This window comes from Propithecus coquereli, unplaced genomic scaffold (assembly GCF_000956105.1).
Source record: "Propithecus coquereli isolate 6110/MARCELLA unplaced genomic scaffold, Pcoq_1.0 Scaffold213, whole genome shotgun sequence".
Lineage (NCBI taxonomy): Eukaryota > Metazoa > Chordata > Mammalia > Primates > Indriidae > Propithecus > Propithecus coquereli.
In genome coordinates, this window is record NW_012146412.1 from 4,168,148 (window position 1) to 4,188,158 (window position 20,011).

General features: G+C 35.8%; 1 protein-coding gene across 1 annotated transcript in view; it reads left to right on the forward strand.

Annotated features, from left to right (window-relative positions):
- Nucleotides 1-20,011, forward strand: part of ARAP2 (ArfGAP with RhoGAP domain, ankyrin repeat and PH domain 2) — a 177,262-nt gene that overhangs the window by 100,302 nt on the left and 56,949 nt on the right. Inside the window, exons 20-21 of the mRNA XM_012644474.1 lie at nucleotides 13,350-13,513; nucleotides 17,339-17,551. Coding sequence (XP_012499928.1) covers nucleotides 13,350-13,513; nucleotides 17,339-17,551 — 377 coding nt within the window. The remainder of the gene's footprint in view (nucleotides 1-13,349; nucleotides 13,514-17,338; nucleotides 17,552-20,011) is intronic.

A 20,011-nucleotide genomic window follows, 5' to 3' on the forward strand; every position in this document is an offset into this window, starting at 1 on the left:
TCAAAAAAAAAAAAAAAAAAAAAAAAGTTTGATGATTATAAATATGTCTTCAGTGTAGGAATGTGATAGATATAAATAATATCCTGAATTATGTATGTGGGTCATTTATTGCTAAAACTTGATTTCTTTAGTTTTTTAGTAACTATGTATTAAGCATCTATTGACTATCAGGGGCAGTTATAAGTATTAGAGATACAGTGATGAAAAACACGCAAGGTCTCTGCCCTCATGAAGCACGTACACTAACGCGAAAAACAGTGTAAGCAGACAAAAAGTGATTATGTAATATTGTATCCATCAGTGTTAAATCCTGTGAAGAAAAGCAAAGTAAAGAGAGAATCTGATGGAACAGTGTTCTGTGTTAGCTAGCATGATAAGAAAGGTTGTCTTTGATGAAAGGTCTGCATAAAGCGAAGTAGCAAACCATGCAGCAGTCCTGGTAGAGTGTTCCAGTCGTAGCGCCAGAGATATTTGAAGTGTGTTGTGGTTGGCATGTCCAAGTTCGGCAAGAAACCTTCTGTGGCTAGAGAAGATTTGAATGAGTGAGAGAGTGGGAAGAAATGATTTCAGAGATATCCCTGGGCCAGATCATATAGGGCCTTATAGATCATGATGTGTAAAAATTAGAATTTTATTCTAAGTAAAATGGGAAGCTACTCAGTCTGAGAGCCGGGAGATGGAAGGATGTGGTTTATCTTTTCAGAGGACTACTCCAACTCCAGATGAATAAGCTTTTGGAGGACAAGCGTGACAATCATTGTCTACTTAGGGTGGTTGCTGGAGAGGCCAGGCAAGAGATGGCTTATCTGAGAACATAGTGTTGAGGAGTGGTTGGATATATCATGAACATGGAGGTGTTAAGATCTGTTGATTTAAATGAGTATAAGAGTCAAGGGTGTCCCCAAAGTTTCTGGCCTGAGAAATTACATGAACGATGGTGCTATTTTTTGAGATAACGAAAACATGGGGGATAAAGATAGGATATTAGTCAAATTCGGGGCAGTAGATCGAGAATTTGGTTTGGGGAATGGTCACTTGGAGATCTGTTTGATTGAAAAATGGAACTGGTGAATAGGCAGTTGGGTATGCAGGTCTGAAATTAAGTGAAGACGTTATACCTAGAAATACACAGTTGAGAGTCATCACCTTATTGATGTTATTTGGCCAAGGAACTGGATGAGTTTACGTAGGAGAAAGAGTATAAGCAGAAAAGAGAGTTGAAGATGTGGCCTCAGGGTGTCAAATAGTTAAAGGTCTAGAAGAGGAGGATGCTCCAGGGAAGGGGCTTGGAAAGGAGCTAGGGACAGATCAGAATATTAGGAAGATAGAGTTTCTTGAATAAATTGTTTTTTTCTTGATTTCTTGTAATTTGCTTTCTAAAAAATTCACCGATTGCACTGATTCAGTATGTTTGGCTGGTCTATAATATGTTGCTCCATGAATTAATATAGATGTGTTTGCAGACAGGATTTGTCTTAGGAGTTTTTTAGAGCTTTGCCCTGAAGGAATATGTGAACGTGTTGGTTTGCATTTCAAATGCTGTTACACTGAAAGGGCATCTCTGAAAGACAGTAGCGGCAGTATCCCACAAGGCACCGCATTTCTCAAACCTAAAGGTTTGGATTTGCTTTGTAAAGCAAAGTGAATCTGTTAAAAACTACAGGATGAGAGCTGACAATAGAGTGCCCCCCGGAACAGACAGCTGCCCAAATGGCTAAAAGCAAACTCCTGTTTTAACACTCTAGACTACCTGTCTCCATTCACAATAACCTAATAAATATGGAGCCAACATATCTCTGTTTAACCCCTCTGTTAAGTGATAAATTTACCTTAGAACTTAGAAGTTAATCTTTGAAAGATTTTGTAACCATTTGTTCACGTAGATAGAATTAGTTAAAGGATCTGTAGAAGCCTTTTGAAAATCTGTTAACCTGAGAGGAACTACCTGTTGTTATGTAAATCTGTTACCCCTGGCAATTAATCACTGTTCCCTATAAGTTACCATGTAAGGCCTCATTTGGGGCTTTTTGAGACCCATGGAGAAGGTCTAGGCCCCTTGAAATCTTGCTCTGCCTATAATCTTCATAAACTTATAAAACTATATCTTTGTCTCTGTGTATTCTTTTATTTTCCATTTTTCTCTATTATTTTCTTATCCCTTGAAACTCTACCAAAGGGACCTGGTTTTTTGCGGGGAACATTGGCCACGTTCCCAGCAATAACAGTGCAAGATCATTTGCTAAACATATATAGATTAATCCAGTTGACCTTTAAACAGCTTGGGGGTTAGGAGTACTGACCCCTTGTGCTGTCAAAAATCTGTACTTAAATTTTGACTCCCCAAAAACTTAACTACTAATATCCTATTGACCAGAAGACTTACCAATAACATAGTTAATTAACACCCATTTTGTATGTTTTATGCATTATATACCATATTCTTTCAATAAAGTAAACTGTAGAAAAGAAAATGTTACTAAGAAAATCACAAAGAAGAGAAAATATATTTTCTGTTCATTAAGTGGAAATGGATTATCATAAAGGTCTTCATCTTCTGTAGGCTGAGGAGGAGGAGGAAGAGGTGGGTTGTTCTTGCTGTCTCTGGTGGCAGAGGAGGAAGGCAATCTGCATATAAGGGGGACCACACAGTTCAAACCCATGTTGTTCAAGGGTCAACCGTGATATAAAAATACAGCTAAATCAGCCTTCCCCATGGTTACTTGTCTTGCTGTGACAAGGATAATGACTTTCCTTAACTGAACCTGTCTTTCCTTCATCTTCATGGAAGGATGTCAACAGCTTTAGACAACATGCATATTGTTGATAGAATATTTATGTCAGAGTATGTCTTTTTTTAACTTACAGGCATCATGAGGACTTTGCATTTTCACTTATTTATTTTTGGGATTGCGATGGTTAATGATATTTTAGATTATTATTTTTGATACCAGATGATTTCACTGTACTATCACAGTAATGTTAATGATATGTTCAGAAATGATGAGGTAGTATTATGTATAGATAGTATTATGGTATTAAGGTACCAGCACAAATAAAGCTTTTACAGTCATCTATTAATATTTATGGAATGCTTACTGCCTGCCACTTCTATGGCAGCAAAAAAAAATGGTCAACAATACAAACTTGGTGTCTTAGCTCTCAGAGTTTATGCTCTTAAACAAATAGACAAGCCTCAGCTTAATGGTTGAATTTATTGTATTTATCTTTTTTATTTATTTTTAATCAAGTTACTATAGCCAAGGTGTATGTTTCTACTATGTTTTGTCTATGAAGGATATGACAAGTGGTATATAGGTTTTAATTAAAATATAACAAACATGGATGAGAATTATTCACTTTGATGGATTTTTTATTTAGTCACACTATACACAGTGTACTCCCTCATGAATGCAAGATATAGAAGCCAGAATACTAAATGTTTGGTTATTTTGTACATTTCGACCTTTCTCCTGGACTGCAGGTTATCAGGAGATGAAATGCATTCGTCATGTAATTAACCTCTGAGCTCATGGCGTAGTGGAAAACTAATGGAATTCCAAAATAAATGGTCACTGAAACTTAATAATGTTTTTGATAATAATATAAAAGTTTTTATCTGAGTGTGTTACTAGGAAGTTATGTTGAAAGTATTTTTATAAAAGTGGAAAGTAAGGAGTATGCTAGGATGGGAATAGGAGAAATACGAGGATAAGTGGGCAACCAGGTTATTTTCCTTAAATCTTGTTGAATAGCTGTTCTATAATATACACCATTTAAAAGGAACTATATTGTTTGTATCTTGATTTTACTTGATTTTCCTGTTTTCTTCAAATCAATAATAATATGATAATAACAATGATACAATCATGATAACATGTAGAGTCTACCAGGTGCCAAGTGCTATTTTAAGCACTTAAACAGCCCTCAGCGCATATATGGTATGGAAGAGAAAAGCCATTTGGAAATCAAGGTAAGGTCAATTTGTCACTTAGAGCCTAAAGATTTTTTTTAAACAAGTGTTAAGTGTTAATTTACCAATACCTTTGTACAGATCATTTTCAAGAACTAAGTCAACAAACGTATTAGGAGTCTTGATGTATATACTGTAAATTACCAGAATTTAGAATTTCAGCATTTATTAGGAAATAAAAAAATGTTTATTAGGCAACTATAAAGGTTTTCTAATAAAATTATTAGAAAAAAATGTATCCATACATTCCTACCTAATTAAAAATGAAATAGAAAGAAGGGAGGTCAACATTGTGAATAAGAGTAAAGAATCAGCCTGGTAGGTGGTGAGAACACCAGGTTACAAACCCTGAAAGAACAAAGAACATACATTTGTACCAGCACAGGCACCTTGTGTGGTGCAAAATAGGGTCTCGTATTTATATATCTATTTATTTACATACACACACATGTGTGTAGTATGTGAGTAGATAGATGTCAAGGAATAGTGGAAAAGGAGCAGGTTTGGGAGATAGCGTGGGAAATAATGAGTTTGATTTTAGACATGTTGAATATGAAGTGCTTGTCAGACATATAAGAAGAAATTTCTAGGAGGAAGTTATTTTTATGGATAGGGTGTACCTGAGAAAGGTTAATGGGATGGAGATACAGTCTTTGCAGTTACCAGTATGAAGAAGGAAGAAGGTGAAATCACTGTGGGTGAGTCTACAGAATGAAGAAGGAAGAAGGAACGTGTTGGAGCCTTGATGAATATGTATCATTTTGGAGTAGGAGTTGTCAGGGAGGAGTAGCTGCTTGTTTACCGAGAGAGTGAGACAAGAAACTGAGAGGGAGAGTAGGGTCACAAAGAACAGGAAGAGAGTGTTTCAAGAAGGAAGGAACAGTTAAAAGTGCCAAGTGCCGTGAGTTCTCACGTGCCCAGTGAGAACAGATTCTCCATCGGATAAGTGGTATGGAGTCCATTTGGTGACTTCGGAGAGCAGAAGCGATCGGGCAGGTCTGGATCAGGTTAAGGATGGGAACCGAGCAAATCGAGACAGCTGGTGAGGATGGTGTGTCAGAGATGTCTGGAGGTTAACAGGGTTAGTGGGTAAGGGATTTGACCCAGGAAGGGCATATGTGTGCAATTTGTTTTAAAATGGCTTAAACTGTGCAATTTGAGGTTTTGATGGAAAAGAGAAATTAAAGAAAAAAAAAAAAAGGAGAGATTGAAGTTAGAGAGCAAGGAAGAGAGCAAGGTCCCTCAGCTGTAACAGCTAGAAAAGAGGAAGTGATGGATACTTTCGGATGTTGGTGGTTTTCTTGATCTGGTAGTGGGATGTGGAGAGAGATACCAGTGGTTTTCAATTGCTTTGTGAACTATTAATAGGAGATTAGGTGACTCCTGAGCGTTTGGCCTGGGTGACTCTGTCACCCAGTAGTATCGTTTACCAAGATACAGAATATATCCTTCTCTCCCAGGACTCAAACACAGCTAGTTAATTCTAGCTGTGATTGTTGAAGAGCTGTTTCATTCCTATGTCAAAATAAGAGAATTTCATTGTATCACCATCTTTTTCATGCCCCTTTTGATCTGTTAGCCCCTCAGGAAACAATGACTGTCAGCAAAGGGAGATTGTGGTAGACCTGACAAAGACAGATAAAATTGTGGCTTTTGGAAATAAAATAACTTTCAATTATTTGTATCCATGGCATATATAGTATGAATAATTGAAAGAGAAACCAACCAGCTATAAGTTTAACCTTCATTTTTTGTTATTAACAACTTAAACCGGAAATGCAAATCATTAATAAGTTTAGTGAATTAATTTCACATCTTTTCCCCATCATTATCTGCCTTTGATTGAAGTGCTGTATATATTAATGTTTTTTAAAGGCAAGTAGAGGAAAGAACCCCCTGAATTAGAAATGTTCATACATTGATAATCATCCACTGATATAGTCACTATGTAAATGTATATTTTAATCTTCACGGTAATTTTCTCTATACGCATAGCATGAGTGTCTTTAGACAGAAAAATATTGCAATAATATTTTCCACACACAGAACATTTTTGCTCTAAAAAGCTCTAAACAGAAGGTGTTCCAGATGGTATCATTTTAATGTGTATTCTTTGTATACTTTAAAAATTATTATTACGGAAAATAAAGCTTTCTTGATTCCACTTAAGGGTTTCTGGCATGCTATTTGATGCTGTTATTGGAACTGAGATTCTGTGCTTTTCTTTTAGGCCTTAGTCAGCATTTCTTTGTGCCTCCCCCCAAACAAAAAAACCCCAAACAAACAAAAAAACCCCAAAACATGCTATTGAATATCTATTTTAGTGAATGTTCTGGACCAGGAAATTCAGAAGGTACTTTCCTGGACAGTAGATGATATCTCCACTTTAACTGAAATGTTCAATAGGTTACAACATCCTCTTCTCTAAATGTGAAAACTGTTTCTGCACTTTAGCCCACTCTGTCCGTCTCTTGCTGATGAATAAGCTTCTGTGTCCACCGTATTCACATTCCGTAGCTGCATGCCCGTGTGCCAAAGACACCTGTTTTCTTTTGTGGAAAGGTTGTTGGTTATGAAAAATGTGAAAAACTCAGCTGTGTTGTCAGAAACAGAAAAGACTGGTGTGTGTGGCTTTCTTTTCGTTTTAGATTCCCTGACTGACCTATAGGAAAGCCTAACGAACTTGATGACTCCCAAGCCTGACTGCGTTTCAGTTTTAATTGCAAATTGCAGACATAAAGAAGCTAACACCATGGAATAAACACTTTATCAATATGTTCCGCAATTATGCAACAGAACACTTTTCTCCATTTGGGAGATTAGCACCCTAAATTTAAAATTCCTCATTTCCTATCAACTTATTTCATATGATTCCCCCTTCCCCACTGAATTGAGTTTCATAGCCAGCTGATATGTTAGCAATACTCCGGAGGCGGAATTATCTTGAAGTGGTTTCTAAATTGTGCATGTAATTGCAAATTAAAGAGTAACCCATTGCCCACACTGTAAGCTTGACTGCTTTTGTAACTTTCTGATGATTTAATTCTTAGAGATGGTTTAATTTCAATGTTGCCAAGGCAAACAAGATTCTTTTTTCTCATTACGCCCTACAGGTTTTTAAAAAAGAAAGGAACTATTCAAAGTAACATTATAAAGTGATTTTATGTTAAAATTATGATAAAGGGAATCTATAGCTATTTAACAAAAGATCGATTTTAAATTATACATTATTTGCTTCACAAATCTGTTTCATTTAGTTACAAGCACCTCTATATACCAAGATGGATGTAAGTTTATGAAGAAATAAATGCATTAAGATGTGAAAAAAAATGTACAAAAGGATGAGGAGATCCCTTCAAGATAATTTTTTTTAAGAGAAATAGATTTAAGTGGGTCTATAATCCTAAGTCAGATTTCAGTAGGAAAAATTGTGGGGGCTGAGAGACTAAGGTATTCCAAGAAATGGAGATAATGGTTTCAGAGAAACAGGATGGACCAGGAACGACTTCGGTAGGGTTGGCCTACATCTTGAGCACTCGAGGAGGAGCCGGTGTGACTGCAAAGATACGTTGATACCATATTAGTATTTTCAGTTCAATTTAATTGATAACTTGCCATATTCCGGAAAGGATTACAGGCCCTTACAAGGGCACAAAAGACATTTTAAAATTATTGTTTAAAGTTATTGTTAAAAGCAAGAATTCGGATTCATTCTGCAGTCAGTGGAACACCGTCGAAAGCTTTGAGCAGACTCGCAGCACACCCAGCTCTCACGTTTCACCCGCAGGTGGCTGTCAGACAGTGCACAGGGACAAGACTGAAATGCTGGAGCCCCGGCCTTTCCTGAAGCATCAGGCGCCTCGGGCTGTGTGCGGAACTGTTGTCTGCAGAAGAAACAAGCTATTTAAACTATCAAAACTTAGTAATTCCTACTGCATGTCCTTATGACACAGCTTCTGCCTCTGTATATTTTCTTAATAATTTGTGTTTGCCTGTTTCTGACTAAAATTTCATCTCTGTGCTCTCGTTTCTTATTTGGAAAAGTAGAAAAAATATTGTATCTCCCAAAACTTAAAATGAAGGTGATCTGTGGGTGCGATGACTAAATAAAATGTGCTAGACTCCCAGTTCTGGCCGTGAAGGAGTAACCGGCATAGAACGCACCTTCTCCCTGCAGACAACTAGGAAACTGGACAAAATGCATGAAACAACTATCTTCCAGCCTTGGGACAATAGGGATTTTAGGACTGTGATTACAGAGAGAAGTGAAACAAACGAAATAAGCCTTAAGATCACCTTGACTTTCTTCTCTGTCTGAGGTGCTCTCAGCTCATGGCACAGAGGGGGGAAACCGGAGCAGAAGGAGGGGTTTATTGCAGAGATGGGAGTTTAGGGATTCTGAAGTAGCCAGAATTTTCAGGAGAGGGTACAGAGCAGAGGGAGATATATCAAGAGTTTCAGAAATTTTCATAGGAGTTCCTGTGCATCTTCGGCTCAATATCTTCTACATATTTGTAGGGTGAAACTCCAAGAGGCCAGGCTCAGACAATTCCCAGGGTACCACAAGTTGAATGATTCCCAGAGCTTAGACAACATTGGAATATGTTCCAATTCTGTCCAGCCAGGTTAGACAGGCCTCATTAATCACACAGGACATTTAGTAGAGACCCAAGGAAGATAATGCCATGGTATGAAGGCTAAATGAGCTTTAGAGTAAAGGCTACTTTATTTTTACCTCACTATGCCGAAAAACAGACTTCCAAAGGATCAGCTGTTCCACAAGTAATTTAGTTGCCTTGGGTCAAATAGGCAAATGAAGTTGAAAACAATCATCACCATTAAGAAGAAAGACCACAGAAAGATACACATCAGCATTTCACCTTTTGAATGAGCATTTTTGGAATTTAGGACTACAGCTTTAAAATATGGAGATCTAATTCCTCAGGTAAAGGAAGGGTCATGGACTAGATTAGGCCTAGGTAGGATCAGAAAATCTACCTTATTAGCTCAAATTTCCTCTTCCTTCCTAGCCCTGAGGCCTTAGGCACATTCTCTCTGGTCATGATTTCCTAGTCATAAATGAAAAGCTTGGCAGAGAGATTTCTTGTTTTCTGGCCTGAAAAGTTCAATGATAGTCTGAGATGGCATGGCTCATAAGGCTGTAAATATCTTTTCCTTCAAGGAACCAGGCAAAACTTTGACTTAAGTGATTTGTTTCTAATCACATTTAAAAACAGCATAGACATATGTAAAGAGGCAAACAAAATATCCATGAGTTTTCTACCCAGAGACAATTTAACATTTTGACAAATGGGATTGAATTCAAATATGTATACATACAGTTATGTATTCTCTGGCCATTGTACTAAACACAGACATGTCTCTGGATATCAGAAAATTGCTTAACCTTTCTCTAGTTTTCAGCTTATTTCCAGTTTTTAAATGCTCTGCTAAATGCACGTGCTCATATGCCTGTGCACTTGAGTGTGAGGACAGGAAGATACTGGAAGAAACAAATACTGTGTCTTTCAAATTATGTGCTTGTGAAAGAGTCCTGTGGTTGGAATAACGCCCAAAGTGAAGCATACCAATTTGATATGTATGGTAGTGATATTCATCGGGTGTCGGGCAGGTGGGCGGGGGAGGATGGGATGGGTATGTACACACCTAATGGGTGTGGTGTGCCTCATCCAGGGGATGGACACGCTTGAAGCTCTGACTCGAGTGGGGCAAAGGCAGTATACCTAACCTAAACATTTGTATCCCCATATTATGCTGAAATAAAAAAATGTAATGCATACATATTTTAAAATTCTCTGTACATATTGTCAAATCTCTTTCAGAATATATAATCAGTCTATAAAATACTGTGTTCATCTCGTTATACTCTTTAGCGATGAACATTATACATTTTAGATCTTTGATAAATTGCATTTGACATGTTGCTGTTTTAATATGTCTCTTTGGTTTTAAACTGGTTCGTGTTTATTGGCCATTAGCATTTCTTCTGTGAATTATTTTTTTATGGCTGATGACCATATTTCTGTAGAAATAAAACTAAACTAAAACTATTTTTAGTTTTGTATAAATGCTTAGGATATTATCTTCTCCAGCCATACTTGTGGAGGATATTATTTGCTTTTGTGTTTTATTTAAAATGTTCTTTATTTACATAAATATATTTATTTTTTATGTAGTCAAATTTATTGAGACTACTATTTGTGAAGACCCTTGTGGTTCTTGGCAGTAGACTAGGCTCAAATATGATTGTCTACGTTTTGTGGTGATTATAGTGCAATTTTGAGAGAATTGTTTTTATTAGTCCTAGGACTTCATTTCCGTGTCTTACTGAACTGCCTTGATTCATTATAGCAAATAGAAATGTTTCTTCATATGCCCTATGAAATGTATGCTTGGGGAATGGACAATTAGAATAACTCATTTCTCTGTAATTAAAGTTCATCAAAATAACTTTTCAGTTTTTCAGGATGTAAATGAATGTTTCCTTGGAATTCTTATCCAGAAATGTGAAATGGTTGTTTGATAACCGTTGAAATCACTAGTTTGGCAAGGGTTTGTGTTGAAAATATCTTTTTGATATTTTATTCAGTGTGCACAAAGTTTAGATAAGCATCAGAGAGGAAAGTTGTTGAACCGACGTTATTAAATGTCAAACATCTACTGCACTAGATGATATATTTTAGGAGTCACTCTTTGACAACTTTGACTCAGGAGTTCTACTCACTAGTTCACAAGAAGTCAGCTAAACTTGGCATGTTGGGATTTCTTCTGACTAGAAAGAAAATTTGAAGTTTGAAAATGTTCACAGTTAATGGCAGAATAATACTGGTACTGTAGGAGAGCCACTGTATTTTGGATTTCTTTTACTGCTTATTCAAATACCCATTGTAGTTGTTTATAGGCAAACAGTTACAAAGATTTTATAGCATATTTAGCGCCTAACTATTAGGTAAAAATCTATGTATATAAAAATCAGAAAAAAGTTTTTCACTTTGCCCAAACTCCTGAATTTAGCAAGATATAATTTTGATTAAGTTTATATAATGCAGGAGCTTTATATTTCTCAGGGAAATTGTATGAGTTATATAATTTCGTTTAGACAAATATAAGCAGTAAAAGAAAGCTTTTGACCTAAAGATTATGTAAGATAAATGAAAAGGCTCTTGCATGTCAGGAGTAGTAGAGCAAGTGTCAAGAATTCTTCAAAAAGAAAATTACAAAACCTGGAGGTCAGGACTACCGTGGTAGTGTGGAAAATAAAAACAATAGATGAAAATGTCAAAAAGCAAGAGATGGGGATTATAAGCACGAGTGTCAGTAGAAAAGTAATTAATTACAGCAAGTTCAGAAGATGTTAGAAATGAGTGTGCTAACATGGTGGTAGCTTTGTCTTCTCACAGGAGCATTTCAAAAAGAGAAAACAAAAGAAAAAAAAGAAGATTTTTCTTTTTAAATTAGGGCAAGTGATTATCAGAAACATAAAAGATTACATCCCTCCCCTCCCACCCTCCACTCCCTGCCCCCAAAGCTTCATGGCTCATGTAGCTCATTCCTTTTCTCTTTGGATTGGATCCAAGATATCCCTCTCATAGTCTTAAATCAAGATTAAATAGTTTTACTTTGGTGTAAATTTACTTGGAATATTGATTATGTTTCAATTTATGTTTCAAATCAAATTTTATGTCTAATGATAGGTCTTTAAAACTATTATGTATGTACTAAATACCATGATCTGTGCTAATGACTAGGGATACTGAAATGCTTTCGTTGCTTGCCCGTGTAAAGTTTGGGGTTTAGCAGCTGAAACATTCACGGAGCTGCAACAGATGGTATAATGGTGGGCAACGGGACTGTTAGGGATTAAAGGGAGGTTAAAAGGGATACGCACTAAGCATAAGAGGGAGATCAGTGATGATGTCGGGAAGCATCACCTGGAGGATATCTTTGGGGGAGGAGTTGCAGCAGTCAGCCAAAGAGCAGAAAATGTTTATGAAAAAGGCAGGGAAATGTGATGTTTTCCCCCAGAGTGACTGGAGTATGGAAGAATGACAGATAATGGAGGCGAAAGTGCAGGCTGGATCATGAAGACTTATTTATTCATCTTGGAAAACTCAAGAGCTGGAGAAAGACAGTGATCTGGAAGTTCTGTCATTAGCTTTGCATTTTAGATGATTGTTCTGGCTGTAGTGAGGAGTAGGGATGGGGGGGCTTTGAGAATTGGGAAAGGAATTCTATCAGGAGGGGTTGTAGTAACCTCAGGGGACAATATGAAGATCTGAAATAAGGCAATATTGGAAAGAAGATGAGACAGGGTGAGTGTGTTGGGGGACTGGACCAACAGCATTTTGTGGGTGAATTCATGAGGCAGTACTGGGGAGAGGGACTGACCTACAGGTAATTAATCCTGAATGTAGGGTGGGGTAAGTGGAGAGTTGTGCCTGGAGCATTCTGGTGTGTGAGTGAGAAAGGTTTGAGGTGCTTAGTGAACATTAAGGCAAAGGTGCTCAAAAATAAATATTCATTAGTATTATGTTTTATTCTTTAGTCATTAATGTTACATTTATTGAGTGCTGTGTTAGGTGTTATTACTTTCCTCATTTTACCGGTGGTGAAACTGAGGCAAAAACAAGGTTGATGACTTGTCTAAAGTTACAAAGGGAGAAAGTGGCAGAGCTAACATTTGAGTTTGGGAATTGCTACTGCAGTTTCCACTCTCAGCTGCTCTCTGCTCTTGCTTTTTAGTCACACGGAGATCTGATTTTTGAGAGGAAGTTACAGCCTGCAGATAGGAATTGACATGGGGAGATGAAACCGTTGGCCGAATGACATGTCCCTGCGGAGTCCATGGCGCCTGTATGCGCTAAGGTTACAGCCTTGTTTTCCAGAAAGAGGAAGTGAGCTCAGGAAAGAGACTGAGTGTCCAGAAAGATAGGAGGACAATCCAGAAGGAATTGTGTTGTAAAAGTCAAATTGGATCGTATTTTTTTTTTCCTTTTAAAACAGAAAATCATCATCAGTTCTAAATTCTTGAAAAATATAGCTGCAAATATCCATTAGAAGTCACTGGTGATAGGATAGCCATGACTGTTCAGTTATTCAGAAACAGAATAAAAGGGGCTGGGAACGAAAAGAAGTGAGGCCATAAATTCAGAGAACTTCCTGTATTCTGTGGAGAGATGCGACCGTACGGGGAGGAGAGGCATTGAGTGGAAAGTAATGGTAGATGGAGGGTGGAGGAAGGGTTTTTCTTACGATGGGTGAGACAGGCTCACGTTTCTGTGGATTTAAGGGTAATCTGTCTTGAAGTTAGATTTTTTAAAGCAAAATTGTAATTCGAAATGCTTTTTAAACTTTATAGAACATTATACATCCATGGGCATACCAAGTTGGATTTCACAGTCTGGCATACTGCAATTGAAAAAGCAGCAGGTACAGATGGTAATGCTTTACAAGATCAGCAGCTCAGCAAAAATGACGTTCCCATTATAGTGAACAGCTGCATAGCATTTGTTACACAGTATGGTGAGTATCACTGAGTTTTTATTCAACCCCTAGAACTCACAGTATCATTCTTACAGTTTTTAAGTGGTACTGGACTGAATTAAAGCTCTTTATATTTGTAAATATACCAGTGAAAAATAAAAGCAGAGTCACTGTTCAGCTAATTGCCATTCCTTCTCCCAGTAAGACTCATTTGAACTGTATAATACACTTTTGCTATTTTCTTCTTCTTTTACATGCATACAAATGTTAAAAACATATTGAAAGAATCTATATTATATGTATATGAAAAATAGTAGATTAAAGACTATATTTTTCAGAGGTTACAAGTCTAGAATAAAGCCTAGAGTGATACAACACGCCTGTTTGTTTTTAGATGTGGTAAACTATGGAACAATATATAAAAATATTTCCTTTCTGTTGGCATGCATAAAGAATACGTGTATTTATTTTATTCTCTATGCCATTGGTCAAATGTTTATATTAAGTAGCATGCTTATTAACTTTAATACTCTTAGCTTATTTGCAATAGATATTTTTATGGATAGTTAGCAAATAAAAAACAAGTTGATCTATGTTTATGGTTCAACATCATTTTAATTTTAGATGCTATGATAGTATTTTAGATATGTCTGAAAAGTAAACTTCCTCATATTTATTAATATTTTCAAATAATTATGAATCCTTCAAATTCCTTCTTAGTTACATATATTTTTCATACTTACTCTACAAGGTAGAAATTTCATAAATATATTTTTTACATAAAAATGTTTTCCACCCTTTACCCTGTGGATAAATGCCATTTATTTAGATTCCAAATATGGAAAAGAATTAATGATTGATTTGATATTTTGGAAGGTATATTAACTTTTTTGTTCTGCTAATATTAGAGATGTCTTTGGGTATTTTTAATTGAAAAGAAGGTATACTTAGTAAAAAGGCTACACTAAAGCAGTGCGTTATTAGTTCATTGCTTGTTTATTGAGTGCCGGTTATATACCAGCCACTAATTTCAATATTAGAAACATAGCAGAGGGAGTAAAAAGTTAAAGACAAAGCCATAAATCATATGTCGTACCATGGGAAAGTGATAATACACTGATATGAAACCAAATGTCAGAAATAAACACTATGAAGAAAATTTTCAGAAATTAAATTTGTGTGTATTTGAATCTCTTCTGGGAGAACATTTTAAGTATTTTATTTATTTTATATGTAATCCAAGTGAATTATTATTAATGTCCAGATTCATTGTGTTTGTATTATATGTCTAAATAATCACATGTGGGCATCACTGTAGGAAGTTCTTTGTTATGATAGTATGCTCATATTTTTCTAATCAGCTATAATCTGTTTATTTGAAAATGGGGGGAGGAAAATGGAAAATGTTATCTCCATTTATTACAGTAATTCAGTACTAGTGTGCTTGCATTTTGTAGGTTTAAATGAGTTGCACTGATGTTATGTTTTAGCAAGAACATAACCTCATTAGGAATTTTCACATCACGTTAGTTTTCTGATGGCATTAGGGTCTTTCTTAAGCTGAGAAATGATTAAAATAACTTGGCTAAGTCCAGTGTAGCCAATTTACTGTTTCTCTGAGGAAATCAGAAGTTTCCTTGTGGTGTTTATTTGAATTTAAAATAACTAAACATTAGATTATTTTCAACTAAATTTCATACCTTATGACTACTTTATAACCCTAGTACAAGGTGCATTAACTTGCATATTAAAGCAGGATAGCCAGTGAAAGATTGTTTTTTTTTTTTTCTTTAATGAGCAGAACATGGGAGAAACTGCAATGTTAAAAGCATGTATAGAAGGAAAGATTTGACATGAACTTAGAAGATACCCAGTGATTATAGGATGTAGGTGGTTGGCTTAGAGCCTTTATGGTAACAACTATTTTGAAGTTCCTGACCTATAGGTTAAAATCTATTTTCTGACTTTTCTGTGCTCGTCGTGTCAAGGTTTAGACTTGACTGAATTCATAATGACTAATTTGAGTACCAGCTATTCACTCAGCGAGGAACATAATGTCTCAGGCACTTAGTCATCATTGGTTTTTGTAGAATTTCCTTATTCTTGCAATAAGCAGTCATTTATTGACTATCTACTGAGTTCTTCTAGGCCCAGTGTAGCTGCTGGATATACTCAGAGAATAAGACGTAATCCTTGCTTTCTAGGAGTTTACAGATTTATGGATCAGAGCCAAGCAAGCGAGCAGTTACATCTCTGTATTAAAATTCTGTGGAAAAGAGGTTCAGGGGTTGCTACAGGTGTTCATGGTGTAGGGGCGAATTTCCCCAGGGTAGATAGAGGTCGTAATGGAGGCCTTCATGGGTGAAGCATGGTACCTACCGTGAGCCTTAAGAGGAAATAGGAGCTAGTTAGGAGAAGAGGAAGATGGGGATTCCAGGAGGAGAAAACAGTGTGTTCCCAGGTATAGTGTCACGAGAGAATGTTGTCTGTTCAGCTAACTTTCTGTAGTTAAATGTGACCAGAACTTAGTGTGAGAAGAAGAGGTGAATATAAGAGGCAGGAGGCCAGGTCAGTTCGTGTGGGGTTCTGTATATCTTCATACTGGCAGCAGGAGGCCAGTGTTCAGATCTTTAAGTTTGTTGGTAAAACCAGCAGACCTGCCATCATTACTGAGACAGACACAGAATGGGACAAACGTGAAAATGTAGTAAGGAAGTGAGTGCACAAAATAATATTAATAGAATATGAGATGGAAAGACAGGGACAGTTTTGAGAGTGAGATTATGATGACTCTATGTGACATAGTATTACATATATATATATATTTTTTTTAATATAAGTGAGAAAGAAAGATTCTGACTTGCAAGGGCCTGGGGAGAAGACAATGCCATATATTGAGCTAGAGGAACAAGAGAGAGAACATTCCTGGGGATTCCTGGAATCGTCGGTAAATCCTGGATGAGCAGAATGAATAGAAGACTTAAAGGGAGATCACAAAGGGAGGTGGAAAACGTAGAGATTGTGATGTCCTGAAAGCCATGAAGTTAAAAACTTCTAGCAGAGATTCATTTGGAGTGTCACATGCTGCAAGTTCTCACTAGATACAAACTGAACGGTATCTAGGAGAAAAGTACATCATTGATATTCTCGATGAAGGTGATCTCATCAGAATGGAGATTGGTCACAGAAAGGTGGTTAAAGGATTAACAGGCATGTGAGACAGTGGAAAGAATAAACAGGAAACGCAGCTTAGTTTTGAAAGGAAGAAGGACAAGAAACCTGGGAGAGGACCCTGAAGGATTTTTGTGTTTGTATTATATCATCATCATCATTATCATCATCATCCCTCCTCCTCCTAACCACTACGCCTCTTATTTTTTATGAGGCATTGTGAATCAGTAACTTTGAAAAAGAGGTTACCCAGCTTTTCATTGGAAGGAATGTGAAGATGGAAACATATAGAAATTAATATACAATATGGGGGCAGGAGGTTGGGGCAATCTATGGCAGAGAGCTTCACTTTTGTCAGCGAAAAATAGAGGCAAGTTTGTGTTCTGGGAGAGTAAGTTAAGATAGGGTACTTGAGGCAAAAGAACATTTGAAAAAGATTCTGCGAGAGCTGGAGGAAGGGCTAATCAGATGCTTACTAAAAGCTGAGGCTGGAACGGTTTGTTCATTAGGTTTATACTTTAAATACTAAAATTAGGAATAAGAAGCTTTTCTCCTTGTGCATGTTTTTATCAACTCTTCTTCATCTTATTCATCATACCAGCACAAGTATTTTTGCTTTCAATATATCAAACTAAATTTTGAATTTAGACTTTTTTTCATGTAACCTTATGTATTTATCTTTTTTAAACAAAGGTTTAGGATGCAAATATATCTACCAAAAGAATGGTGATCCTTTGCACATAAGTGAACTCCTGGAGAGTTTCAAGAAGGATGCAAGAAGCTTTAAACTGAGGGCTGGGAAACATCAGCTTGAAGATGTGACGGGTGTGTTGAAAAGTTTTCTCTGTGACATCGATGACGCACTTCTTACCAAGGAGCTCTATCCATATTGGATCTCTGCTTTAGGTAATATAATATAGAGCCTAATAAATGCTTGCCTTCTAATTTTATATTTAGATTTTTAAAAATCTTTGAGCTGAAAATTTAATCAAAAGGAACAATGCTCATGATGGCTTAAATGGAAATTATGCAAATATCAATAGCTGTTTCTATCTACCTCAAAAAATTCGTAATAATAATTGCCAAATAGTGTTTTATATACTTAGTTTTCAGTAGATTTCTTAGTGCTTACTTTGCTTTAACTTTGAAAGTGTTTTAGTCAAGTTCATGTATGCTATTAATTATTTGTTATTAAATATTTGTTATTAAAATTTGTTATTTGTTATTAAAATTAAATGAAGGGTTAAATACAAGACTCATTTTACAATATTTCACACGACTCTTGTGTTTCTTCTATCACTTATTCTACCTCTTTATTGTACTTAACAATCTTTTTTTTACTTTTTCATAACTCCATTTTTCCTAGATTCTATCTAATGAAATAAAAAAAGCCTGTTATACTGTAAAAGAACCTAATTAAGAGATGACCCTAGAAAAGTGGTTTATTAAATCACTTATTGGTTCATATTAATTTTAGTAAAACCAATTTTTACATCTATTAATTTAAAATTTATTTTATTCAAACATCACAATAATAAAGACTTTTAAACATAAACATCGATTTTAATCCCATCTTTCTAATAAAGCCTTTTTTATTTTTCTGTATTATTTCATAGTCTGTTTCTCCACAGCTGTGATTTTTATATATATGGCACCTTTATTTTTATTAATAAACCATAAATATTTCTCATATCTGCATTTTCAAAATGATCATTTTCAATCTTCATTTTTTTAGTTTTTAAAATTTATTTTTAAATTATACCATAATTACTACTCTATTTCTCTCTTGTACATTTAGTTTGTTTCAAATTTTTTTGGAAAATGGCTTTTGAATTTGACTATATAATATGCCTCTTTTGAGAAAGTTTTTTTTTAAATTGAAAGTATTTGTTTAATCTAAAATACAAATAATGTATTTGAAGGAAATAATTTTGAAATGATGTCACAAAAAATCCACAGTTTGAAAATCATCCCAAGAATGATCCTTATTAGTGTCAGCAAGAAAACGAGTACTGTTATTAAAATGAAGCTTTTCACAATTTACCTAATTCAGAAGTATTTTATTTGCTTTCTAATGTTTCTAAATCAGTAGGGTCAACTTCAGTCATAAGAGGAGTTAATTGTATAATTTTCTGGTGTATAAAATATGGAATGAGATAAATGCATCACTTTCAGCCCAGTTACCTCGCAACCCCATTTGTTGTTTAAAGAAAATTTTGTTATAATTTATAATTATGACATCATACTATCTCTATTTTATAAAAGCTTACAATTTGTCTTTATTGTAAAATCAGTTATTGAAAATATGTGATAAATATGGTTTTTCTAAGTTTGACAAATTCAGTGACGAAGAAGTCTGTACGGTTGTCAGTCTACCGGGAGGAGGTAGTCAGCAGTGGTAGGCATGTGTTGTAAAGGAAAGGTGTTCGCCATTCACTTAGATGTGAAGCTTTGAGAACTGACTTGGAGAAGGCTTTGAATACTGGGTCAAATACCCTTTAAGTCCTTTGCTTTTAGATCTAATGTAGCTCAGCCAGACCCTTCAGTAGGGCCCTGTGTTGGATCTGAAAAGAATGAATTAGAACTTCCTGGTGACCACATAGGAGAACTCTGACATCTGTAGCTGAGGCTGGAATGCCCTGTGGTGGTATACCAGCTATATTTATATGACATACGATCTGTTCCTCTAAGGGCACTATTAAATTTTCTGAATTCTGTGACCAGTTGAATTGCTCATCGTATTTTCTATATGACATAAAATTTTTCCTGAGTTTTACTTTCAAATTGCTTAAATTTTGTTTTGAAATTAATATCTACTTTATAAGATTTGTGAAATACGCATACTGGTATGACTTCTTGTTATAAGTATAGTGGTAGTAATTGATTTTTATGGTATAAACGCACTTATTCCTACAGTTAGAAACTGGATGATGTGAGAGTAAAGGTTTGGCTTACGCTGGGGGTGATAAATAATTCTTAATTCATTCCCAGTAGACTCTTTGAATGCAATTTGGGTGTTTTTCCTTCTTCCTTGCAGAGATTCAGCCACTAGTGCACTTAAGTTGCTCTGACCACGTTTATGTTTATGGATCCATGAGCAGGCTAAATCAGTATGAAAGAGATATCACCTGCTGTTTTGAATAGGAGTGTACTCAAAAAATGTGTCACAGAGTTTCTTAAATCCCCAGGGATCTGAATGTCCTTTACAAGTGACTTTGTACTTTTAAAGAATGGTTAATGTTCTGCTGGCTTTCTGTGAAGAGAACAGGTAGCAGTAAGTAGGAAATGAAAAAGCCTTGTTTCCAGAGGTAGTTGGGAATTGAGAGGGAATAGATGCGCAGTCCCCTTGGGTTACAACGTCAGCAC